This window comes from Pongo pygmaeus, chromosome 12 (assembly GCF_028885625.2).
Source record: "Pongo pygmaeus isolate AG05252 chromosome 12, NHGRI_mPonPyg2-v2.0_pri, whole genome shotgun sequence".
Classification (NCBI taxonomy): Eukaryota; Metazoa; Chordata; class Mammalia; order Primates; family Hominidae; genus Pongo; species Pongo pygmaeus.
The window spans coordinates 122,687,881-122,714,137 of record NC_072385.2 but is presented as its reverse complement, the minus strand read 5'-3'; the positions used below and the strand labels follow the sequence as shown (position 1 = coordinate 122,714,137).

Sequence of the window (26,257 nt, the reverse complement as noted above, 5' to 3'; positions counted from 1 at the left end):
CATAGCAGAGAATATGAATAACCCACAATGTTAGTCAATCTTAGAAACACCATTTTCAGGAAATAAAGCAAGTCATAAAAGAATACATAAAAATGTTGACATTTTATAAAGTTAAAAAAACAAGTAAAACTAAACAATATTGTTTAGAGATACACACAAATGTAGTAATCTATGAAATGAAGCAAAGGAACAATAAAATGTTCAGGCTAGCAGATGAGAGAGGATGCAGGAAGACTGAATCCAGCAGCGGCGACAGCACACAGGTAACTTCTACAAGCTAGTGTTCCACTTATTAACTTGTGTGACGATTTCATGAATATGTTTTTATGCTTCGTAACTTATATTTGCATACTATATTTTTAGAATTCAAAATGGGAAAAAGAGGGCTATCTGATCAAGACTCAGGAAATAAAAAACAAAAAAGTTAGGTTTGAAGATAATTATCCACTATTTATTTACAGCTACTGAAGTGTATGTAAGTCCATATTTCCTTACTTAGTCTACATTGGCCTTACCCTGGGACCAAAATGTTTCCAAATTCAGAATTTCTTGGATTTTAGAATGGTATACAGTACATATACTGTGTACTCCCTAAAACGCTTGAAAATTTGGGCAGCACCCTGAAATCAAATACATTCATATTCCTCCAGCAAAAGGCATTATTATTTACATCAACAGGAATGACTAGACCACAAGTATTCTAATGTCAGATTAGGTCAGATGTTATCATCAAATACATTTTACCAAAAACTTGGTTTTTAGGGTTTTTTATATATCAAAATTGTGGATAAGGGATTGCGGACCTGCACTTGCTTCACATCAACAGTAAGTTCCAGACATCACCTTTTTTTTAAAACCTCCCTAGCTAACTCATTTTCTTTAAATATTTCTTATCAATATGAAAGTTTTAAAGTAAACTAGTCACATTTGCACTATAAATGCCAAACTCTTCATAAAGAAAAAAATATATAAAACGATTTTTAATTTTTATTCTATTTCATTTTTATTGTATCTTTATAATGTTCTTACTTATTACATGATGCAAAAAATACACATACAATTTTATTGTAATTAGGCAAATAACCAGCAGCATGCTGAAAGAGTCTAAGCACTGAGATAATATTGTCAGACAGTTTACAAGTATAATGAAATCAATCAAATTATTTTATGTTCTATGCCACTGAAAATTGTAAACAAATTTTTAATCACCTTTGCCCATCCACACAAGTCTTAAGTAAGAGTTTACTCAAGCTTGAGTCCTACAGGTTATTGTGACTGTTTACTCTTTGAAAGAGTAAAATAAATCAACACTCAAAAAGCACAGACTTTTAGAAAAATATCTCTTCAGCAAAGCCTGAAACACAATTCTTTTTACCATAATAGGGAAGCAGTATGAGAAGCTGGTCTTCACAACAAGCATAGGTATTTACCCAAAGGTTTCAAACACTACAAAAGCATATTACTGAAGACTCGCCTCCAAAAAAAAAGAGGCAGTAGAGAAGCAAAACTCTATTTCTAAGTAATACTAAGCGGCTCACAATCTGCAACCATAAAAGAGATATATTCTTCTCAGATTAATTTAAGGACCCACATAAAGCCATGAGCCTTTGCAGAGAAACAAGATGTCATCTTTACACTGATTTAGTCTTGGAATCCAGCGCTACCTATGCCTAATGATTGCTAGCACTTTTCTGATGACAAATTCAAATGATAACGCTACTCACTCAAAATTATGTAGCAAGAAATAGTTGCAAATAAAACCATTTTCCTTTGAAAAGAAAATTTAAAGCAATTAACTAATAACATGCTAAATGTGCACAGGAGAAGTGAACTAAATTTAATGAGCACTGTGATGTACTAAGCACTAGGCTAAGCACTTTACACGTTATCTCATATAACTTTGTTTCCTACAGAGTTTTACCTTCTAGGCCTAGCCCACTGAAAGCATCATACAATCATTTCTGGTGTACTTCATCTTCTTTTGTCATCTTAGGAATATATAATTTTTAAAGGTACTTTCTGAGCTCCTGAATGTAGTGTCGCAGCTGTGTTTGCTTTAAATTATATTCCTTTAAATTTTCTGTTAAAGACAAAATATGTATTTCCTATGGCAAAACCAAAAAATAAATGTCATATGCAGTAAAACAATGACCAAGTGTGAAATGCAACCTAAATGCTAAGGTTTCAGATCTTTGAAGTGATACCAGTCATTATTTCATCAGTATTTCAGGGAATATAATTTTTATAACATTCTTTTAAACATTAATTTACAGTTTCAGTTTGGAAAAATGAAAAGATTCCAGAGATGGATAGTGGTGATGGTTGCACAACAATGTGAATGTATTTAATGACTGCCACTAACCTGTACACTCAAAAATGGTTAAAAATGGTAAATTCTGTAAACACTACCACAATAAAAAATCCATTCTAATATTTCATAAATAAAATATACGTAATTTAAAATTACTTTATTATAAAAAATGTTTTTAATTTAGTTTATCAATTTGCAACAGAAGCACCAGGAACCTTGCTCCAAAGGAATAAGGGACGCATTTTGGCTTGGAAAGGTTTACTGCACCTCAAGCACATTTAACCAACTAGAAGCAGCAATAACAGAGTCTGTCAAGTCATCAGCATCTGATGTCAATTCTCAGATCCGTAATGTGTCACCTTAATAAAAGTGTGTTTTGGCTGTAATAACTACTAAATGAATGAACTGTGTCCTGAACATGTAAGATGTTTCACTTTTAAAAATAGCCTCCATTTTAATAATTTGGAAAGTAATAAAACAAAATGCATGATCATATTACATGTATAAGCTACTTTACATTCAAGCTCAGAATAACTCTAATAATTATGATTAATATCATTAAAGATCTAAGATATCAAAGTGAATTGCAAAACGTTTCCATCTAGGATTTAGTATGAACCTGATGAATACTTGAGATTTGCTGTACTATTTTTAACTAAACTTTCTGGCCTTAGGTCAAAGTTTTGCTAGCAAAATACCAAAGTAAAAATGCTGGGAGTGCAGCCCAGTCTCCGCTTTAGCCTAGGAAAAGCTATGCCATCCATGCAAGCAATCTTACTCCCGATTAAAGACTTTCAAAGACTGCTCCTATTAAAACATAGGAACAACACATTAACCCGAAAAACAGTAAAACATCAAACACATGTGACACAATACAGCACATCACTCATTACTTTCCGTACACTGAGCAGAAAGACACACTATATAGCTAAAGTCAGTTCCTGCATTTTGACCAAACAGGACTGAGTCACTCTGCAAACGATGCCTGAAACCTCAAAGGATAACCAACCGCCTCTGACCAAAAGTCAGTCCGTCTGTCCCTGGAAACGGAGGAGGCAGTTTTTCTCATCATACAGTAAGGTTTATCCCAGGAGGGAATAGAACTAAACATCTGCATTCCAGCACAGAATGTCTAACGGATCTAAGGATCTCCCACCCTAATTCTAGTCTTCCAGAGTCAATTTAATATACAGAGTATCGTTTTCACTTTTCTTCCCCTCCCCAGGGTAAAAGTCCACACCCCCTTTTCCCATAAATGCATCTACACTGCACACTACTCAAATTGCGAAATACAATCATCTATCCTAACAAAAATAAGAAATAAGTCAGCATCCTACGGTGCATTTCTACTTTGTAAAACATGCTCCTTTCTTAATCAAGAGCCAATTAGCAGCCTTTACGGTGCTATTAATCTGGATTTCAAAGGTCGTTATAGGAAAGAGACGCAATGAAGAGGAGAGATTTATTCCACTCCACAATTCAGACTGATTTTTTGGCTCTGGCGCAATAATCTCAGGGAATTAAATTTACAGCAATTAAAATGCATCAAGTAGCAAGTATGGAATGGAATGCTCAAACGCAAGTGAAAACAGCAAAACTTTAGCTGTGTGTTCCAAGATTTCAGACTAAAAGGAGAGAGTGAGGGCAGCTCTTTGTCATGTACCCCAGTGAGTACTCGCAACAGGGACAGCATCAGGTTTCTTTCTCCCTCGCTCGCACCAAGTCCCCACGTAGCATGACACTTTCAAATCAGCTAACCTGGTATATGAAGGATGGCCAGTCCTCCACCCACCTCCCCAGAGTGGGCAGGCGGAAGGAGAAGAGGGGTGTTTTCCTCCCAGTGCTGCAAGAAAGGAGCAGCCGGGGATGACACCGGCTCCAGCAGGAGGTAGAGGGAGGAATCAAAGGCGGGTCACTACTCTTGGAACTCGGTGGCAGAATCTTTCGGTCTCCGGCCCCGGCTGCCGGAAGCAGGGCGGGGTGGGGCAAGACCTCCCCCTCCCCACGGGCGGACGGGCACGGAAGGCTGGGCGGAGAGGGGATCTGAGGTGTGAGCTGCAACGAGCAAGCTCCCAGGCCCCGGCCACCTACCAGCAAGCTCTCCACGTTGATGGGGGAGCGAGGGTCTCGGATCAGCGCCTCCAGCTTCCTCTGGCGGCTCGCGCCTGCCCCGTCCCCCGGCGCGGTCTCGGGGGCGCCGGGCATTTTCCCCGTCGGCGGGGGCCGGCTCATGCCGCCACCGCCGGACCCGCACTCAGGCTCTTCGCGCTCAGGTCCGGCAGCCTCGGGGCCTAGCACCGCCCCCGAACCACCAGCTTCGGCCGGGACTCCACCCGGGCCCACCGCCTGCCTCTAGCTCCGGCTTCGGGTCTCCGCGGCGGTCCCACGCCTGGGGGCTGTTCCCAGGGGCCCGCCCGGCCCAGCCCGGCCCGGCCCTGCCGGGAGCGGCGGGGAACAGACGGCGTCCCCGCCCCTCAGTCAGATTCGCGCCGCCGGTCCGCTGGTCCTCAGCGAGTGCCCGCAGGAGTCCTCGGGCGGGAGCAGGGAAGTGGCGCCGCCACCGCCGCGGCCCGGACCGCCCCGCCCTCTGGGGCCCCGAGAGGCTGAAGCCCAGGCCTGGGCCACTACGGCCGCCGCCGGCTCGCTGCCATGGTCGCCGCCGGCCGCCTTGCAGTCCCTCAGCCAGCTCCCGGCGCATACACTCCCGCGCGGCCGCCCGTCTCCGGCCGCGCGCCGCCTCTACCCACAAGCCCCCTCCGCCCGCAGCCGCCGGCGCGCGCCCCCGTCGGCCCTGCGCGCGCTCCACCCCGCCCCGCCCCGCCCCGCCCCGCGCACCGCGCTTCCTCTCTTTCTTTCCCTTCCTGCGTCTGTCCCGCTCCGCTTTCTCCTCTGCGCCCCTTCCTCGCCCGCCCTCGCCTCCTCCCCCTGGCGAGGTTCTCTGAGGCGAATGGCCGGGCGCGCGGTCACGGCCGAGCTCCTGCTGGGGGAGGGGAGACGCACCCGAGCTGGGTCCTTCCGCTCGCCCCCTGCCCCTCCCGCCGGACCCCGCGGACTACCCCGGGGACGACCCCGCGGCCCCGAGGCGGAACCCCGGACGCCGGGCCCAGCGCAGCCGTGCGCTGGGGGGAGCTGGGCCGCGCCCCCCGCCGCGGCCCCCGCTGACTCAGCGCGCAGCTATGCGGGCCTCGCCTCACCCGCGCCCAAATAATAGCGACCGAGCTCGGCGCCCGCGAGGGGCCGCAGGGCCAGGGGTTTCGAGGCGAGCCTGAGAGGGGGCCCTGGGTGTCTGGGATTCCGAATGAGCGGAGGCGGGTGGAATCCTAGTCCTGGGGCAGGAGGGCCTGGGATCCTGAAGGCGTTTCTGCCCGGCGTAGACACTAACCACGTCGAGAGAACGGGAGAGCACCGGAAAAAGGCTTTCCAGCCGCAGGCCTTCGCGGGGTCTTCTCCTTTTGGGGGGCGGAAGAGGGGTGGTTATCGGGGCCGTTCCTCCGCATTCCTGCCCTCTCGGCGGCGGGTGCCATCGCTTAGATCCGCCCAGGGCGCAATCCGAAAATTATGTGCCAAGAGCTATAAAACCGTTCATAGAGCCCCTTTGACCCAGTAAACCCATTTAAGGAAGTACATTTCCAAGGAAATGATCCAAAGGGCGAAGAAGGGGGAGAACTTGCAGAAAGATGTTAACAGCGGGGCTATTCACAATGTTCGTGATGACCAAAACCTGGGAATGGGCCCAGTTGTCCAACAACTGAGTAACCCAAACAGGCGCCGTCACAGTAACAGCAAGAATCCTGGCAGGTATGCAGACTGTGTCAAACATGAAATTTTGGCAAGTACATGAGAAGGTATATTAGAAATAAATGAAACAAAAAAAATCGTTTGTACACACTAAAACTATGTAAAATGAGCAGCTATAAGAACCAGAGAATACAGTATTTCTTAAATAAATGGGATTTTTTTTTCTGTAAAGATGGTTAAGAACAAATTAAATTTCAAAAAATGGAAAAACCACTCCGAAAAGCAACAATCTGATATCCATTAAGTAATAAGAATGTTAAGAACTGTCTCCCTGGCATGTCAGAGGTAAACCCGAAGATAGGGTGAAGCCCCAGCCCTGTAAAAGTTGCATTTTGATCCAAACCATTGGATTAATTGGAGCCTCTTCTTTGGTTTTAGGTTAGTTAAAACCACCCCTAGCTGGACTCATGCAGGAAGAGGCCCCGATGATCCATCCAATGCAGCTTTTCCCTTTCAGATAGTAACACTGACTTCATGTCCAGAGAGTCCTTTAAGTCTGTTTATTGAGCTACTCATTCAGACCTCCACAGAGGCCACCAGGAGAACAGAGGGAGCTAGACACTCCCACTTATGCATTGGAGCAAAATAATGAGATAATCTATGATTATGGATTATTTTTCTGGTGACAAAATGATATGCAAGGTAAAAGGAGCACTCTGTCTAGCGGGGCGTGGTGGCCTGTGCCTATAGTCCCAGCTACCCCTGAGGCTGAGTTGGAGGCCTCCTCCATTGAGGCCCAGGAGGCCAAGGCTGCAGTGAGCTGTGATCACACCGCTGCACTCCAGCCTGGGCAACAGAGTGAGATTGTCTCAAAAAAAAAAAAAAAAAACACTGTGGTTCTGAGTTTCCAAATTAATTTTGACTGGTTGTATATTTGTATGTAGCTTGGTGGAATAACAGGAAGCCATGGTCCAAATACCAAACATGAAAACCTTATTTTAAGAGTAATGATCAACAAGATATATATCCTGGGCATCTTCTACATATATATTTATATAGACCAGAAAAAGCCGTGGTACAGAAGATTTTTACCCAAGACCTATCCCATCGTCTACCTGGAAGAAAAGAAAATGAATCTGTTGATATGAGTTAAACGTTTTTGCAGGATGGGGTAAGGAGGAGGTTAGTACAACGATTCTTGTTTTCAACAGTAATGCACAAATGCATTCTTGTAAAAGTTCAAACTAACCAGAAATATATGGAACATAATCTAAAATTTACTGTTCCGACTGTATTTCCACATACATTCTTATATCACTCAAGGCCTTTGGCCATCCTCATACATATGTATTATAGATACATGTTACCTTTTCCCCACAGACATGAAATTATACCATATCATGGTGTGTGGCAACTTGGTTTTTTCCCTCCATTACTAATATGTCCTAGAGGCGTGTCCATGTCTATAGGCAGAGATCTGCTTCATTCGGCTTACCTGCTGTCCTCTACTCCCCAGTGTGTTTGGATGTGCCACACTGTAATTATTCTCTATTTGAGAGCATAGTGGTTAAGAAACAATTGCCAAAATCCTGCCCCAAACACACACTTGCTGTGTGACCCTGAGCAAGTTACCTAACTCCTCTGTGTCTCGGTGTCCTCACAATATTTGTTATAAAGTGCTTAGAAATGTCCTGGCCCTCAATCAATGCTAGATATTATTCGTGTTTTCTCACTGTTAAAGTGATCCATTGACATCCTTGTATCCTCATATTTGAATAGTATAGATTCCTAAAAGTGGAATTGTCATAACAAAGGGTAGGTATACTGTAAATACAGATGCTGCCAACCTGTTATTTATTTATTTATTGGAGACAGGTTTACATTCTGTCCTTCAGGCTGGAGGGCAGTGGCACGAGAGATCTTGGCTTACTGCAACCTCCACCTCTAGGGCTCCAGCAATCCTCCCACTTCAGCCTCCTGAGTAGCTGGAACTGCAAGCACACAACACCATGCCTGGCTAATTTTTGTATTTTTTGTAGAGACAGGATTTTGCCTTGTTGCCCAGGCTGGTCTCTAAGTCCTGAGCTCAAGCGATCCACTCACCTCAGCCTCCCAAAGTGCTGGTATTACAGGGGTGAGTCACAGAGCCGGGCCTCAACCTGGCCTTTAAAAAGATGCTACCCATTTACATTCTCAGCGTGAGTAGAAGAAACTGCCCATTTCCCTTCACCTTTCCCAGTATTCAATATTATAAATATTTTTAACTGTTGTCAATAAAATGGGCAAAAAATGCCATCTTGTTCTGACTTATATTCCCTTAATTACTACTGAAGATAGGCATTTTGTTTATCTATTTCTTCTGCAATTACCTGTTTATATCTTTTATCCATTAGTTTTGTCTCTTTTTATTATTTATAAGAGCTCCTTATGTATTTTGGATATTCCTTTTTGTTATATTATAATAGAATTTATTAAAATATGTTACAGTTTGTGAAGATTTTTTTCCAATCTGTTGCTTGTCATTCAGTTTTGTTTTTACCTGTTATACTGTCAAATCGGTTGATATTGTCCTCTACAGCTTCTGGGTTTTGTATCTGTGTTAAGGAGGATTTCCAACCCAGTTTTTAGGTCACACAGAATACTGGAATTGCAACAGGTTATGAGGAAATGGCAGTTTCCTAATATTCTCAGCTCAGCTCATCCCAAATTAGCTATGGAAGGGGGTTCCCTGGGCTTGCTGGTCTCCAAGGGAACTCCTGCTGTGACTCCTGGTGCCATGCAACTCGGTCCGGGGTTGACTGCTCCTTTCTAACAGAGTCCCCAGTGTGTCCTGAGCACAGGTGAGACAGGCAGGAACTTGGACAGAAACTTTTGTTCAATAGTAAGGAAGAACAATGGAAAAATAAACACGGAAAATACAGGGCATTTACCCAGGCTGGCCTGTCAAGGGATAAGGCTTGGATTGTACCATAACTCTTCATAGCTTGCTCTGCAGAACTTAGAAACTCCACTCCATTTCATATGAATTTCTTTTCTCTGTCTCTTCATTCCCAATGGTCTATTTGACATCCACTACCCAGCAATTCCTTCCTAGCCCTCCTGATGCTTCCTCACCCAGACTGAGGGTCCAGGCCTCCTTCTTTTCTCTGAGATCCATCTCCTCAAGTTTCAGTTTTTTATTTGAGGGACCTGCCTCTTCCTCAAGAATTAATTCGCCTTTCAGATGCAACTTTACCCTCTCCACCCATAGCTAGGGCTGGAAAAGGACCATTTTTGTCTTTTGAGCATGTGGCTTTTGTAATTACTCTTTTAATTATAACTATTATTTTAAGAGCTAACTATGTGCTAGGCATCACGCTTTACAGAGATTATCTTAATTCTTGAAACAGCCTTTTGCTTATGGTAATATTACTATGCCCATTTTACAGGTGATGTAATAAGGACTCATATATATGCACATGGAGTGAATAAATGAATTAAGGAATGGATGGGTGAAAACAACGAACTGTGAATGGTCCAGCCATCACCAATAAGACACGTAACAACTTTTCCCATCTCGCTTCACGCTGCCAAGCAACGCAGGCTGGCATTGTTGTAGTGAGTTGCTTCTGTTCCACACAAGCCAGGATTTAATAACAGAATAAAGGAATGAACTCGCAATACAAAGGTGTCATTATCTTTGTAAACTCCTCTACTATAAAGGGTACAGGGTTTAATGGTTTATGAAATAGAGTTTCATCCTAAGTTTCATTCATGGTTCTGGTAATAATTCCCAGGGTGAATGAGAAAATTGCTGAACCCCTCTGTGAGTCAGTTGCCTCATACACAAAATAGAATTAATGAAGCTTGGTTGTCATTAAGGCTTCTTAAGATCTGCAGATGAAAGATACTGCATTCATCCAACACAAATTATTCACCAGTATACTATGAAAGACTCTCAGAAGAGAAAGCTCTGGTCACAGCTCAGAAGTGCACTTAGAAGTAAATGGTAAGTCACTGCAAAAATATATATGGTGCAAACGCATATATTTGAGAACAGTGGTCCCGAGAAATGACTTGGAGGATCCTGGAAAGCTAAGTTTGTTTCTGGCTCTGCCAGTTTGGCAGGGGACCTTGATGTCATACCTGGCAATCTCATTTTCCCCATTAGTGAAATAGAAGTGGCACTGTGATGCTTTATGTGATTTTCCTGCTCAAAAACTTTCACTGGTTCTCCTATGATTGTGCGTGAAATCCTCAGCCTGGAATCCGGGCTTTCTACAGATGTCAGCACCTCCCTTTTCAGACTTTTCTTCCAGTGTTCCTCTTCTCTTTTTCTCAAAATGGAACACCCTTGACTGATTCCTCTTTGGTTAAGACGATTTCCACCCATGTGGAACGGCACCTCTCCGCCCCTCTCCACCTGTGAATTCCCTACTCATCCTCCATGAAGGCCCCTCTTCCTTGAGTGAAGGCTTGATTCTTACTGGGTTCTCGATCCCCTTTAGCCTTTAACAAAATATTTAGCAAAGTGCTTGCCTCACATGCATGAGAAGAACAATATTTCCATTTCCCTTTCAATGCTTTTCACATCCAAAACCTTGGGTCTGTTGTTAGTCCAGAGTAAATTAGTAATTTCCCATTATTAACCATGAAGAATACTTTTCTACTATTCCACTCTCCAAATGCTTCAGCAAAACTGTAAACTGTGTAGGATGCATCATTCACAGAAGTGACCATGCCATTCCCACCTCTGTGCCTTTGGTGCTGTCTCACCTTCCCTAGCCTCTCCTCAGTCCTCTCCCCTCATGCCCCACCCTGGAAGGCATTCTCCTCTCAGGCCAGTTTCCTTCTACATTCAATGTGAATATCGTGCTTGCTGGTTCTGTGGTAAATACAAAGGGAACTGAGTATGGGTTCTTTCTACACAGAGTTTGCAGTCAAGAATTGTTGATGCAAGCTAGGAATAGTGGCGTATGCCTGTAGTCCTAGCTAACTGCGAGGCTGAGGCAAGAGAATCACTTGGGTCCAGAAGTCTGAGTTTAGCCTGGGCAACATAGTGAGACACCGTCTCTAAAAAGAAACAAAAAATGTTTAAGGAATTGTTGATTGAATAGATACTCAGTGTATTTTTAATGGTTGAATGGTTGAGTGAATGTATAAACGGAAAAACACAAATAATTTTAATTCAACAAACATAAGTGCCTGAAGAGATTCACAGATAACATACTGTGAGAACTCAAAGAATCCTGATGCAAGACATGTCTTCCAGCAGGGGGATCAGGGAAAAGAGGTGACACGTGGCCTGGGTCCTTAAAACTTAGCAGAGTTGGCTGGGCACGGTGGCTCATGCCTATAATCCCAGCACTTTGGGAGGCCGAGGCAGCCAGATCACCTGAGGTCAGGAGTTCGAGACCAGCCTGGCCAACATGGCAAAACCCTGTCTCTACTGAAAATACAGAAATTGGCCAGGTGCAGTGGCTCACGCCTGTAATCCCAGCACTTTGGGAGGCTGAGGCAGGCGGATCACCTGAAGTCAGGAGTTCAAGACCAGCCTGACCAACATGGAGAAACCCCGTCTCTACTAAAAATACAAAATGAGCCAGGCATGGCAGCGCATGCCTGTAATCCTGGTTACTCGGGAAGGCTGAGGCAGGAGAATAGCTTGAACCTGGGAGGTGGAGATTGTGGTGAGCCGAGATCACGCCATTGTACTCCAGCCTGGGCAACAAGAGCGAAACTCCGTCTCAAAACAAAAAAAAAAAAAAAAAAGAAAAGAAAAAGAAAATACAAAAATTAGCTGGGTATGGTGGAGTGTGCCTATAATCTCAGCTACTCGGGAGGCTGAGGCAGGAGAATCGCTTGAGCCCAGGAGGCAGTGGTTGCAGTGAGCTGAGATTGTGCCACTGCACTCCAGCCTGGGCAACAGAGTGAGACTCCATCTCAAAAAAAGAAAAGAAAAAAGAAATTAACAGAGTTGGCAGACACCACTGCCTCCAGGAGCCCCATACTACCAGCCATGGTCAACCCCACTGTGTTCTTCGACATCACTGTCAGTGGCAAGCCCTTGGGCCATGTCTCCTTCAGGATATTTGCAGACAAGCTTTCAAAGACAGCAGAAAACTTTCGTGCTCTGAGCACTGGAGAGAAAGGACTTGATTATAAGGGTTCCTGCTTTCACAGAATTATTCCAGGGTTTATGTGTCAGGGTGGTGACTTCACGTACAATAATGGCACTGGTGGCAAGTCCCTCTATGGGGAGAAATTTGATGATGAGAACTTCATCCTGAAGCATATAGGTCCTGGCATCTTGTCCATGGCAAAAGCTGGAACCAACACGAATGGCTCCCGGTTTTTCATCTGCACTGCCAAGACTGAGTGGTTGATTGGCAAGCATGTGGTCTTTGGCAAGGGGAAAGAGGCCATGAATATTGTGGAGGCCATGGAGCGCTTTGGGTCCAGGAATGGCAAGACCAGCAAGAAAATCACCATTGCTGATTGTGGACAGCTCTGGTAAGTTCAACCTGTGTTTTATCTTAACCACCAGACCATTCTTTCTGTAGGTCAGGAGAGTAGCCCTGTATTAGTCCATTTTTGCGGGGCTGATAAAGAAGACATACCTGAAACTGGGAACAAAAAGTGGTTTAACTGTCCCCACATGGCTGGGGACACCTCACAATCATGGCAGGAGGCAAAAGGCGCTTCTTACATGGTGGTGGCAAGAGAAAAATGAAGAAGAAGCAAAAGTGGAAACACCTGATAAAACCATCAGATCTCATGAGACTTATTCACTATCACGAGAATAGCACTAAAAAGACCAGCCCCCATGATTCAATTACCTCCCCCTAGGCCCCTCCCACAACACGTGGGAATTCTGGGAGACACAACTGAAGATGAGATTTGAATGGGGACACAGACAAACCATGTTGTCCCCTCCACCCCATTTGCTCGCAGTATCCTACAACCTTTGTGTTCTCACTGCAGTTCCCTTTGGGTTCCATGTCTTCTTTATTCCCTTCCATGCCTAGCTGGATTGCAGAGTTAAGTTTATGATTATGAAATAAAAACTAAATAACAACAGCAACAAAAATTCAGCAGAGTTTGGAAACAGAAAGAGAGAACATTCCTCCAGGCAGAACAAGGCCAGGTGTGGGAAAGTAGGAAGTAAATAAAAAGGAAAAATGAGTGATGACTAGGGAAAAGGGCATACAGGTGGTCAGAAAGAAGATGGGGGGTAGTCAGTGGAAAGCAGATGAGGGAAAGCCCAGGGCCTGTACTAACTTGCAATGTGATGTCAAAGAAACTACCACAGTGCTGTCCTCCAGGACTCACTGTAGTTGCAAATGTTAACATGGAATACCATCCACGGGCTTTCTGGCCACACCACCCTCTGATATGGTCGCCCTATGTAGGCAGGCAAGTGGGAGGGAACCTTGCAGCAGTCATGGACAAGATCGTGTGGAACTTGCGACACAGCAGAGAGGAAGAAAGCCAGTTTGGGGGATATTTTACTAATCCACAGGCCACCATTTGTAATTAGGTGGTATATGATCATGATTAATTAAAAACTTACAAAGCATACAAAGAAGAAAACTGTAGTTAAAGTAATTGATCATTAGAATACTGGGATACACTTAGTTTCCATAAAAGCCTGCCTTATTGCAAAATGAGGACCCACTTTAAATTTCCCGGCCTTTAGAGTGGCATTGTGGTGGCCACGGTTGCCTTTGTCATATTTCATTTGCCTTGAACAAAGTTGGAGCCTCCAAGAAGTGAACACGGAAGAGGCCAGTCCACCAAATTCAGAGCTGCAAGGCTGGGAGGGTGGGCTGGTCAAGGTCCTATCTCCGAACAGGCAGCGAGCAGCGGGGATGAGGGCACTTGCAGTGGAGTCAGAGAAACATAGTTCCAGGCCTGTCTGTCCCTTTTTACCTGTGTGGCCTCAGGCAAATTAACTCACCTCTCTGAGCTTCAATTTCTCTTTTAGGATTCTGGTGAGGAATAAGTAAGAGAAGGCTCAGACAGCGTTCAGCCTACGGAAAGTTACCCAGAAAGGCTGGCTCCTTCTCACCTGGCAGAAGCTGATAGGATTCCAGCCGTTGTTTCTTTCATTCATTCATTTTCTCATTTGTTTGTTCAACAAAGATATTTATATCTTGGTAATACAGTGAAGAACAACAGAGAAATAATCCCTGTTGTCCATTATCAGACTAACGATCTAATGGAGGGGACAGATATTAAACAGCCACTTACTGGCTGTGTGACCTTGAGCAAGTCACAAACTGCTGAACTCTTCCCTACTGGTAAAAGCTACACCACAGAGTTGATTTCTGCATTAAAATAAGAAAATGTATGTGAAGGGGCCTCGCAAATATAGGACTGCGGGCACACTTCCGAAGTCTTCTGTAACCTGCGACAACCCCCAGCTTGGGTTTGGGCATGGAAGAGGAGAGAAAGGGACACATCAGGATGACCTCCAGGTCTCACTAAGCTCCATCGGTGAAGTAACAAGATTAATTATTGTATCTAAATGCTGTAAATTTATTTTAAGGTAGATAAAGATGGATGAGTTTAAAAACAAAAACCCAGAAGCAAGTGGTAGGTTAGTTTGCATTGATTCTTTTGCCCTTTTCCAGAAGGGAGGGAGGGAGGAAAGGAGGGAGGAAGGCATAAAGGGATGGAGGAAGGGAGGGAGGGAGAGAAGGGAGAGACAGGAAGGGAAGGGAAGCGAAGGGAAGCGGGGAAGGAGGGAGGGAGGGAGGAAGGAAGGGAGGAAGGAAATGTGCAACTACTACTACTCAGAAGCTGAATGCCAGTGACTACTGTCTTCAGGTCTTTGGATTCTTATTGACATTCGCACGGATAGTGTTTAAACAGGGGGCGGGCTGTTATACACACAGTCATTGTTTGCTGTGGCCCAGCAGGATCTACAAGGGAAGGCCGTTCAAACCTCAATATTGATCACCCGGTGCAGAGGAGGTGGCGGCCTCGTGTTTGAAGGAAAGTGGTAAACTTTGCTTTCATCAGCTCCGCCACAACCCTCAAAGAAATAGCCCTGAGACTCTGCAGGCCAGATGAGAGCTGAGAGCTCGGAAGAACTCAGTAGAGCAGAGATACTGTGGAAGTGAGACCCCAGCCCCAGAGCTTCATGCTATTGGAAGTGGTGGGAATTTCCAGAGCATCAGAGGCATCAGCCCTCACATAGAATCCCCACTCTCACTCCAAGACAAGAAAGTGACTTAGTGATGAGTGCAGGAGCACTCTCTTCTGGTGCCTCCAAGAATGAAAGCTGGCTGTCTTGGCTTCCTCTGTGGCCACATCCTTGGTATAAGGCAGAGTGGTATTTAGTGGACCTATTTACTAATCAACAAAATGGGGTGAATGCCTACCATGCATCAAGGACCAAGACTGGCACCAAGGGGAATGCCAAGATAAGAAAGGCAAGGTCTAGGCTGGGTGTGGTGGCTCACGCCTGTAATCCATGCACTTTGGGAGGCCAAGGTGGGCAGATCACTTGAAGTCAGGAGTTCGAGACCAGCTTGACCAACATGGTGAAACATCATCTCCACTAAAAACACAAAAATTAGCCAGGCGTGGTGGCAGGCACCTGTAATCCCAACTACTCAGGAGGCTGAGGCAGGAGAATCGCTTGAACCCCGGGGGCAGAAGTTTCAGTGAGCCAAGATCGTGCCACCGCATTCCAGCCTGAGTGACAGAGTAAAACTCTGTCTCAAAAAAACAAACAAACAAACAAACAAACAACAACAACAAAAAACAATAAAAAGGTAAGGTCTGAGCTTCGTGATCTGGGGAGGGAAATGAGACATACTCACAGAGGCCGGCCAGGAGTGAGTGCGGGCTCAGTGTATTTATAGCCTGAACAAAAGATTGAATGAATGAACAGAAGGACATAAGCACGAGCAAGCCACGTGGTACAAAAGAAAGAACACAGGCTTGTGGCGTCCCAGCTCCCCCACTTCCAGCTGTGTATGAGTCTGGAGAGTTCCACTAGCTTCTAGAGCCACTGTCCATCCTGCTCTGCGCCCCAGGAGCTGACCTCTATGGACTGCCTACTCTGGGCTCTCTGTGGTCTATCTTCTGGTTGAGCTCTGCCCAAAGGGAGAGCTGGAAAGAGATTGGGGGTGAGGACAGGGTTTCTTCCCCTCTGCCCCAGCTCGACCTCTGGCAGCAGCTCTGCACCTCAATCCCTGCAGCTCTGCGGGCTGCATTCCATTGCTCACTGGGCCTCAGGGAGGTTATGTCCTCTCCCTGACCTTCTGACCTCAGCTTCTCACTGTCGCTCGGGTCTCAGTGCCTCAACATTTCTTGTCTCCCTTTAATTCTGTCTACACCTCTGGAAAGAGCTCCTTTATGGAAACCATCTGAGTTAGTTCTATTTCCTGAAGAGACCCAACTCATTCAGTAAATTAGAGGCAACCACAGAACTTGTCATAGTCAGATTCCTCAACTATGAAATGGAAATAATAGCAATACTTAGTATCTGGCACAGTTCAGTGCCTGGACATCGGCCCTCATACATGTTGGCTGCTTAAATGAGTGAATACCTGAATGAATTAATGGCTAAGAGGATTAATGATGATGTTAACATACAAGGTGTGAGAATATGGGTTTTTATAATTCTTACAAGTGGCAAATGAATGTAATAGTATTAACTATCTTGATATTGTAAACTGGGCATGAGTCTGGAATCAGATAAGCTGGTCCCATTTGTTTATTGTGTGATTTTGGGCAAATTATTTTCCCATTCTGTACCTCTGTTTTCTCCCCTATAAAACAAAAGGGCTAAAGGTAATAACGTGTAAAAACCCATCCGTCTTGGCCATCCTATCAAGTACTGAGCATTCAAGAGAACTGTACAATAATTTGCGTTGGAGAAGCCAAAGAAGGCCTCAGGAAAGAAGCAGGAACTTGAAGAATAGAATAATAACTAGAATAGCAGAAGGCTCTCCCAGGTAAGCAAGACTGGAGAAGGGGAAAGGTGGGAGAGGCCTGCCAATGCTGGTGACCATGAAGGACATCTGGCTAGATCAGAAGTTGGCTAGGGGGACGTAAGAGGGAAAGGCTGGGGACATAGGCTAGGGACACATACGAAGGACCTTGACCACCAGGCCAAGAAACTCAAAGGACCCGCAAAAGGAAGGGTTCTGACTTCCTCAAGGCCCCAAAGCTAGCACAGAACTAGGCTTGAGGTTTCCTCTGCTCAGCCCCGAGTTGATCAGGATCTCCCTCTTCAACTCCTGGGGCAGCTGCCTTCTCCCTTTCGTGATTCCTTTCTTTGAAGGTCACTTGTCAAATGAGGGATGAGGGAAAATTTATTGAGTGAGGAAACCATTTGGTAAGGGATATTTTTGGCATGACAAGTCCTTGGCAAAGGACTTGTTCCTGTCATTATTCTCCTTGTGTTTTAAAATCTGTTAGTTTGCCGTAAAGTCAAAGGCAAGATCATCAAAAGAAAGTGATTTGCTTTTTTTTAATTACTGAAAAAAAGTGAATCTAGAAAAAATGTAGGTCTTGAGCAAGAATATTAATTGGAGGGTCCTGGACATGAAGTCAAAAGTATTTGAAAAAAAATGATTAAAATTAACAATGAGAAAAATAATGCAAAACTACTGTAAGACAAGTGGAGTTATTTGAAAAATGTGTCCAGCTGTGTGAATTTAGGCATCTCCCTTCCCTTCTTGGGCCTCAGTTTCCCCATACGTCAAATAAAGGAGTTAGACCCAAGGATGAGGTCTAGAAGCCTGTCCTGCCCCGACAGGGCCCGTGGCTCCCATTTCGCCACTCTTTTTCCTCTGTTGAGAACAGCATTCCTGGGAGGGCAGTTGCATCACTTTGGTGTCGGCTCCTCTGATCTCTGTCCCCTGTGTGGCCTCTCGGAGCACAGGGGCTGGAGAACTGAGGCAGCTGCCCAGCTCTGGCACTTTGTCCGGCTGTGGCCAGAGATGAAAGGACTCAGAGCCAGCCTGCAATAAAGCTGGGCCTCTGGGTAGAGGTCACCCAGACATGCCAGCCTCACTGCCACTGCTGGGGACAGGCCTCATCAAACCTGTCCCAGATGCTCACCAGGGGAGCCCCTCAACACTTGTCCAGCCTCCAGTCCACACCTTCAGGCCCCCACAGTGGTCATTCCAAGAGGCTAATCTGTGGTTTGTGTTATTCTCCAGCTCAAAAGTGTTGGCAATGCTCCCGTGTTGAGCTACAGCAGTGTGTCCCTAAGAGACACCCATTCTGAGAGACACTCAGCTGCAGGAACACAGGTGTGGTCACTGAAGTTTGGAGAAGCAGCTTCTCTGTCTCTGTTTCCCTGGCCTCCTTGCAACGCACCAAGTCCTGCAGGAAAGAAACCTGTTTAGCCTCATCAAACCAAGCGTATTTCCAAAATATAATCAACCAGAGGAGTTTTTATTTTTTTGGTTTAGTAACTCCAAGAAATGTCTCACACAAATACAGTTCCCAGTAATATGCCTTGGGAAACATGGCTGTCTGGGTGATATACTTTGTTTTTGTTGTCTTTGTTGTGTTTTGTTGTTGTTGTTTTTGTTTGGGTTTTTTTTGAGACAGAGTCTTGCTCTGTTGCCCAGGCTGGAGTGCAGTGGCGCAATCTCGGCTCACTGCAACCTCTGCCTCCCAGGTTCAGTGATTCTCCTGCCTCAGCCTCCCAAGTAGCTGGAATTACAGGCATGTACCACCACGCCGGCTAATTTTTATATTTTCAGTAGAGATAGGTTTCACCATATTGGCCAGGCTGGTCTTGAACTGCTGACCTCAAGTGATCTGCCTGCCTCAGCCTCCCAAAGTGCTGGGATTACAGGAGTGAGCCATTGCACCCCGCCAAACCTTCTAGTGTTTAGGTAAGACTAGATCAGTCTAGTCCCTGGTAACTCTTGGCCTGTTTCTCATTACCCCCCTGTGCGCCCTAAATTCCAGCTCCATTGAATGATTAGTTGGTAGCTGATGATTTGTGTGAGTGAGAATGTTGCAAAAATATAAACCTGGAGAAAGAAAAAGAAAAAAAAAAAGAAAACGTAAACGGGGCCTTAAGCAAGCGTATTACCTGAAGGATCCTAGGCTTCCAGTCAAAAGAGCCGGAAAAGTCAAAGTATACTAATTATTTGCTCACTTTTTTTTGGTCAATAAGCTAGGCATTTCCCTCCGTTCAGGCCTTTCCTCTTGGTGTTTCCTCAGTCTAGAAATTTCCCTCCTTTCTTTCTTTCTTTTTTGAGATGGAGTTTCACTCTGTCATCAGGCTGGAGTGCAATGGCACAATCTTGGCTCACTGCAACCTCTGCCTCCTGGGTTCAAGCAATTCTCCTGCCTCAGCCTCCCAAGTAGCTGGGATTATAGGTGCCTGCCACCACGCCCAGCTAATTTTTGTATTTTTTGTAGAGACGGGGTTTTGCCATGTTGTCCGGGATGGTCTCCATCTCCTGACCTTGTAATCCACCTGCCTCGGCCTCCCAAAGTGCTGGAACTACAGGTGTGAGCCACCACACCCGTCCTCCCTCCTTTCTTTACTTATGAAAACGTACTCATCTTTCAAAGGTTTACTTAAACGCCACCTCTGCTGTGAGCCCATCCCAGATTCCATGTAAGAGTCTATTACTCATTACTCTGTGCTCCCATTGCACTTCCCATGGAGTTTTATTAGAGTATTTTCAGTCTCCTTTCCCTGATGTGCATAAAATAGCTATGAATTATTGGCCTCCTCTGTACCACTATTAGGTTGTAGGCAAACGGCATACTGACTAAAAAATAAATAAAGACAGTTCCTGTTCTCTGTGCTTCCAGGTCCCCTCCCCTCACTGAGAGCTTCTTGGATCCTGTCCTGGGAACTTTCTCCTCATGCACTGCTTTATCCTGAGTCTGTCTCCACCGCTCTGTGGAAACCTGCACATTAACTTGCTTCCTATGAAGAAAATCTGTTGAAATCAAAAAGAAAATGGTTCTGAGCCCTAAAAGGAAGGACAATGAGGTATTAATTAGCAACAGTTCCCAAATCAGGGATTTAATTATTTGGCATTCAGACAGTCAGAAAGGAAATTGAGAGTAAGGAAATAGGCAAAAATTGTCCTATGTGAATAGGCAGAGAGGCAGAGCAGATGTCATAAAGCCTGTGCGCTGCGTTTTAGCCTTTTGTTCAAGTCTTTCTCTTCTAGACCCAATCCTAACAAACCAATGATGTATTAGGAAAAAGCAGACAAAACGCATGGGGTAGTGATGCTGGGACACTACCAGAAATAATAGGGTGTGAGAGGAGTGGGCGCCATATAATTAATGCAGAAGAAAAACAGATTGGAGCCCTCTAGCGGGGGGGCAAATAGTCCTCTAGTCCTCTGAGCTTCCACCCTCTCCACCTCCATGAACAGCACTACATGGTGTCCAGCATTGACAGTCACAGAGATGCCCAAATTATCAATAACATGTTAAACTACCTGCTAGATCCTCTCAGAAGGCAGCCACGCATAGGCTGGGTGCAGTGGCTCATGCCTGTAATCCCAGTACTTTGGGAGGCTGTGGCAGGTGGATCACTTGAGCCTGGGACTTTGAGACCAGCCTTGACAACATGGTGAAACCCTCTCTCTACAAAAAATACAAAAATTAGCTTGGCGTGGTAGTACGTGCTTATGGTCTCAGCTACTCAAGAGGCTGAGGTGGGAGGATCACCTGAGCCTGGGAGGCAGAGGTTGTAGTGAGCCGTGATCACACCACTGCACTTCAGCCTGGAGCCTGGGTGACAGAGCGAGACCCTGTCTCAAGAAAAAAAAAGGCGGGGGGAGGGGGGCAGCCAAGTGTATATAAGCTATTTGAAAAAAAAAGTTTTAAAAATTATGTGTTTGTTCAAAACGTTAAGATTTTCCCCAAGATATTCTCACAGTTTGTGCCCCTTCTTCTCAGGTCTTTGTTCATTTTTTTTGTGTGTTTTTGTGATGGAGTCTCACTCTGTCACCCAGGCTGGAGTGCAGTGGCGTGATCTGGGCTTACTGCAAGCTCCGCCTCCCGGGTTCACACCATTCTCCTGCGTCAGCCTCCCAAGTAGCTGGGACCACAGGCACCCGCCACCACGCCTGGCTATTTATTTTTTGTATTTTTTTAGTAGAGACGGGGTTTCACCGTGTTAGCCAGGCTGGTCTCGATCTCTTGACCTCATGATCCACCCACCTCAGCCTCCCAAAGTGCTGGAATTACAGGCGTGAGCCACCATGCCCGGCCTAAGCATATTTTTCTTTATACCACTTATCACCTAATATAACATATAACTGAGTGGTTATGATCCATGTCTAGCGTCCCCCAAAAATGGAAACTCCATGAGAGTAGACGTTGGCCTGTCTGTTTAGTTTCCTGCTGTGATATGGGGAAACTGTGCGTCTGGCACCTATAGGCGTTCATTATGATGATGATGATGATTTATTTATTTATTTTTGAGATGGGGTCTCGCTCTGTCGCCCAGGCTGGAGTGCAGTGGCACAATCTCTGCTCACTGCAAGCTCTGCCTCCCGGGTTCACACCATTCTCCTGTCTCAGCCTCCCGAGTAGCTGGGACTACAGGCGCCCGCCACCAACCCCTGCTAATTTTTTGTATTTTTAGTAGAGATGGGGTTTCACCGTGTTAGCCAGGATGGTCTTGATCTCCTGACCTTGTGATCCGCCCTCCTCGGCCTCCCAAAGTGCTGGGATTACAGGCGTGAGCCACCGCGCCCGGCTATTGCTATTATTATTATTTTTTTTGAGACAAAGTCTCACTCTGTCACCCAGGCTGGAGTGCAGTGGCGCGTCCTTGGCTCCCTGCAACTCCACCTCCCGGGTTCAAGTGATTCTTGTGCCTCAGCCTCCCGAGTAGCTAGGATTACAGGCACTCGCCACCCTGCCTGGCTGATTTTTGTATTTTTAGTAGAGTCGGGGTTTCACCATGTTGGGCAGGCTGGTCTCAAACTCCTGACCTCAGGTGATCCACCCGCCTTGGCCTCCCAGAGTGCTGGGATTACAGGTGTGAGCCACTGCACCCAGCCAGGCGTTCATTGTTGAATGAAAGCATGAGTGAATAAATTTAGTTATTTGGAAGACATATTTACATTGTTAAAAGTTATTCTATGGAGATACTGGCTAAGGGCACAACAATTATATGAGAATTTTTAAACACAGGGCATATTAATTCATTGGCAAGTATTTATCAAGGTCACACTCTATGCAGATGCTGTGCATTGGAGATTTGCTTATTTTGTTTCCACCCACACTTTTGAGTTCCTAAAGCCTTTACCAAGTATTCCACATGCAGAGTCACTGACACACTACACATCCATGCACACACGCACGTGCACACACACAGACACACACACAGACCTGACACTCTGGTTCCTTCTTGTAGCCATGCTTCGATCTTATCAGCTCTCTTATGTAAAAGTTTGACAAGTCTGGTCTATGTCGACTTCAGAAAATTCTTAGAAATAGGAGATGATTATATTGATTAGAAATGATAGTGTTTTCCCAGGAGTGAGCCTAGAATCATTATTTAACCACTGTTTATTGTAATGTTGGAGGCAGACATTGGATCTTGAGGAGTACACTGGGCATAGAGCCAAAAACTTGAGTCCTAGCCCTGGATCCATCATTTAAGAACTGAATGGTTCTGGCAAGTGACTTAACCACAAATAGCTAGTTCAGAGGTCTTTTTTTTACAGGACTTTGTAAGTTATAAAGTGCTACACAATTTTAAGGAACCATCATTATTTTGTTGAAAAGTAAAATAATGTATGACACAGCACTAGAAATAGGAATGAGATCTTGGTGATTCATGACTTTTGAAATGCATGGGTATCAGTCTTGCTATCTCAGACAACTTCTGATGGAATTTGCTGTGCAACCTTCACATTTACGACCTCAGTTTCATCATGTGCAAAACAAGGTTTCTACCTAGTTCCAGCATGCTGGGATGATTTCTCCGACTGATTACAACTGACAGGATCAGTAAGTCTGTAGCAGGAATTGGGATGGATTCCAACTGGCCCTGAAGCCTGGCGTGATGGTTCTCTAAGCGTGAAACTAAACTTTCTTCGTTCATGCCCTCATTCATTCATTCAAGAAATATTTATTGAATATCAGTTGGTGGCAGAGGCTGTACTAGATGTTGGGAATAACAAACGGAAGAAGACAAAGTCCCAGTACTGTCAGTGATCAAAGTTGAGTCAGAGAGCAGATTTTTTTTTTTTTTTTTGAGGCGGAGTTTCACTCTGTTGCCCAGGCTGGAGTGCAGTGGCGCAATCTCGGCTCACTGCAAGCTCCGCCTCCCAGGTTCATGCCATTCTCCTGCCTCAGCCTCCCAAGTAGCTAGGACTGCAGGCGCCCGCCACCACACCCGGCTAATTTTTTTGTATTTTTAATATAGACGGGGTTTCACCGTGTTAGCCAGGATGGTCTCGATCTCCTGACCTCGTGATCCGCCCACCTCGGCCCCCCAAAGTGCTGGGATTACAGGCGTGAGCCACCGCGGGTATACACACTAGGAGCCATGAGGAGAGAGGAGCAAGGTTCAGGGGCCCACAGAGGCAGGCTTGCTCACTCTGTCTGGGAGAGACAGACGGGGCTTTGCACAGAGAAAACATTTCAGTGGGACATCAGAGGAGAGGTGGGAATTAGCCAGGCAGGGGTGGGAAACAGGCATGGAATAATGTAGGGAAAGAATGTGGGCACACCCTGGGGTATTTCACTTTGGCAGGTGCATTGGCTGTGTGCTAGGCACTGTAGATGAAAATGCATGAATATTCAAGGCACAGAAAGCAGAAAGGATGGAGCTGATGAGGACTGGATTGTAAAGTGCTTGTATGCCATAGTTAAAACCCTTTCATGGGGACGTGTAATGGTTAAGGACACAGACTTACAGCATTGTTGAATGCAAACGACTACAGAGCATGTTCCCTTTGTGTAAAACTATGTACCTTCACCATTCAGTTGTTCAACAGATTAACAAACACTAACTATACAAAACACTGGGGATACAGAAGCAAGTAGGACAGAATCCCTATCTCTGGGTGAAACATACCAATAAAGTGTAACAAATGTTATGATTACAGGAACACCAAGCAGGAAGACAAATCTGGAGGATTTGGGCCAGGAGGGAATGGGCCAGGGAAGACCTCCCAGGGGAGGTGACATGTTAAGCTGAATCTTTTTTTTTCGGTGGTGGTGGGGTTGCGGGGGCGCGGACAAAGCCTTGCTCTGTCACTCAGGCTGGAGTGCAGTGGCATGATCTTGGCTCACTGCAACCTCCGCCTCCTGGGTTCAAGCGATTCTCCTGCCTCAGCTCCCCAGGTAGCTGGGAGTACAGGTGTGCACCACCTCACCAGGCTTATTTTTTGTATTTTTAGTAGAGACAGGATTTCACCATGTTGGCCAGGCTGGTCTCAAACTCCTAATCTCAGGTGATCTGCCTGCCTCAGCCTCCCAAAGTGCTGGGATTACAGGCATTAGCCACCACGCCCGGCCATTAAGCTAAATCTTTAAGGGTAACTACGAACTGTCCGGGTGACTGGAGTAGGAAGTGTTCTAAGCAGAAATATGGATGAAGGCTTGGAGATCTGAGGAGGGAACTGAGACTTCATCGTGGCTGCCATGTAGTGTTTGGGGTGGGGGTCTATGGTAAAGAGTTTGGGTTTCACCCCAAGGGAAGCTGTTGCTGGATTTTGAGCAGGTGAGCAGTATGATAAGCTTTGTATTTTGGATATGCATATCTATATCCACATAATGCACATGTCTCACCTCATCAGCTTGGTGTGCAAAATAAAGACACCCTTCCTTAATACTCAAGTCATAATGCCCAGGAGCCCCCACTCATTCAAATTGGAGGGAGGATTATATCTCTGAGATTCCCTTCTCCAGATATTTCTGAAGATTCATCTATGAATCAGACCCCTCAGGCTTACCTTGGCTGCCACCTCCCAAAGAACATGAACTTGGCTGTGTCCTTGTAGGCTGACCCCTCCTTCGATGACCAGCTTCTGCTGGCTGTGTCCAGGGTGGCCTCCCTGAAGTCACCAAAGCAGGGGCCTGGTATCTTCTCAGAGCAGCGGCCAACCAGGCAGCTGGAGGAAACCCCTGGTCTCTTCTGCAGCCAAGTGAGTGTCTTCAGGATCCTCCTTGCTGCCTCTGTATTGGCTGTTGCAGGCCTATTTCACCTCAGTGTCTCCCCAAGAGAAAAGGGGAGACCCTCCCCCAATGTCACATTCAGAAGAGGCCTCCTAGTAACTGGGCTGTAACTGTGACAACTCTGGTGGATCTATGCACATAAGCAGATAGCCATTCATCAGAAGGCATGACCAAAGCATCGTGTAGCCATGTCAGGAGAGGCTGTAAGGTCAGCTGCAGGCCCTGTCCGGAAGCAGTGTTCCCCTCTGACCTCAGGAGGGGACACAGCCATCCTCCTGTCCAAAAGTCAGTCCCAATTTCTTTCATGGCTGTCCAGGGGGAGAGCTGTTCAGGAGGATAGAGACCATTATTACCCATGCCTCTTACTTGCCATCCACATTTTGGGAGGCTGGCTGCCTGCAGCTGTCAGGGCAGCTCCTTCCCATCACAGGAACCACGCTGAGCCTCCCAAGGCAGGTCCTGGGCCTGCCCCCTCCTCCCTCAGCCCTCAGACTGGCCTAATTCCCTTCCCAGGATTATCCACTTTTCAGAATGAGTGACAATAGAAGCATCCACTTCCTGCAGGGATGCAGTACCTTCCCCATAACCTCACAGCTGACTGACTTTGGCATATTTTGCATGATTTGGTAAATGGTATATATGCATAGAAAAACTTCTGGAGTGTTGTTTTCTCAAATTTTAATAGCAGTGTCTCTGGGACTCAGGAGTTTTTACAATCTTCATTGTACTTTACTATGATATTTGATTTTTTTTCATTATAACTGTGCATCATACTTACAGGAAAATAATTTAAGCCTTGGAATCAGATAGCCTTTGGCAAATCAGATCATCCATTTCCTTATCTATTAAGTGGGAAAAATAATATTTCACAAGGTTATTGAGAAAAAAATCAATTCCAATTTTTATTTTCATTACTCATAACTGACATAATTGCATATATACACATCATGTGATTATATTGAATACCCTGGTGGGTTTCCTTAAAACAGATTCCATTTTCCCTTTCTCTTTATTTTCCCCTCCCTCCCCTTCTAGTCTGTTCCACTCATGTCACGGCTCCAAGCTGAACCC

The 26,257-nt window shown here is 45.5% G+C and overlaps 2 protein-coding genes and 1 long non-coding RNA gene across 3 annotated transcripts in view; 2 read left to right on the top strand and 1 right to left on the bottom strand.

Annotated features, from left to right (window-relative positions):
- Window positions 1-4,546, bottom strand: part of ROCK2 (Rho associated coiled-coil containing protein kinase 2) — a 164,343-nt gene extending 159,797 nt beyond the window's left edge. Inside the window, exon 1 of the mRNA XM_054474394.2 lies at window positions 4,403-4,546. Within this exon, the coding sequence (XP_054330369.1) occupies window positions 4,403-4,543 (141 nt within the window). The 5' untranslated portion in view covers window positions 4,544-4,546. The remainder of the gene's footprint in view (window positions 1-4,402) is intronic.
- Window positions 4,547-5,184: 638 nt separating this feature from the next.
- Window positions 5,185-9,715, top strand: LOC134737820 (uncharacterized). Its single transcript, XR_010123147.1, has 3 exons — window positions 5,185-6,109; window positions 7,109-7,231; window positions 9,478-9,715. It is a non-coding gene; the product is annotated as an uncharacterized LOC134737820 (long non-coding RNA).
- A 2,332-nt stretch (window positions 9,716-12,047) lies between these two features.
- On the top strand, window positions 12,048-12,526 carry LOC134737877 (peptidyl-prolyl cis-trans isomerase A). The gene is given in 2 exon segments (XM_063649452.1): window positions 12,048-12,459; window positions 12,462-12,526. Coding segments are annotated over 2 exon segments (477 nt in total).
- The last annotated feature ends 13,731 nt before the right edge of the window (window positions 12,527-26,257 follow it).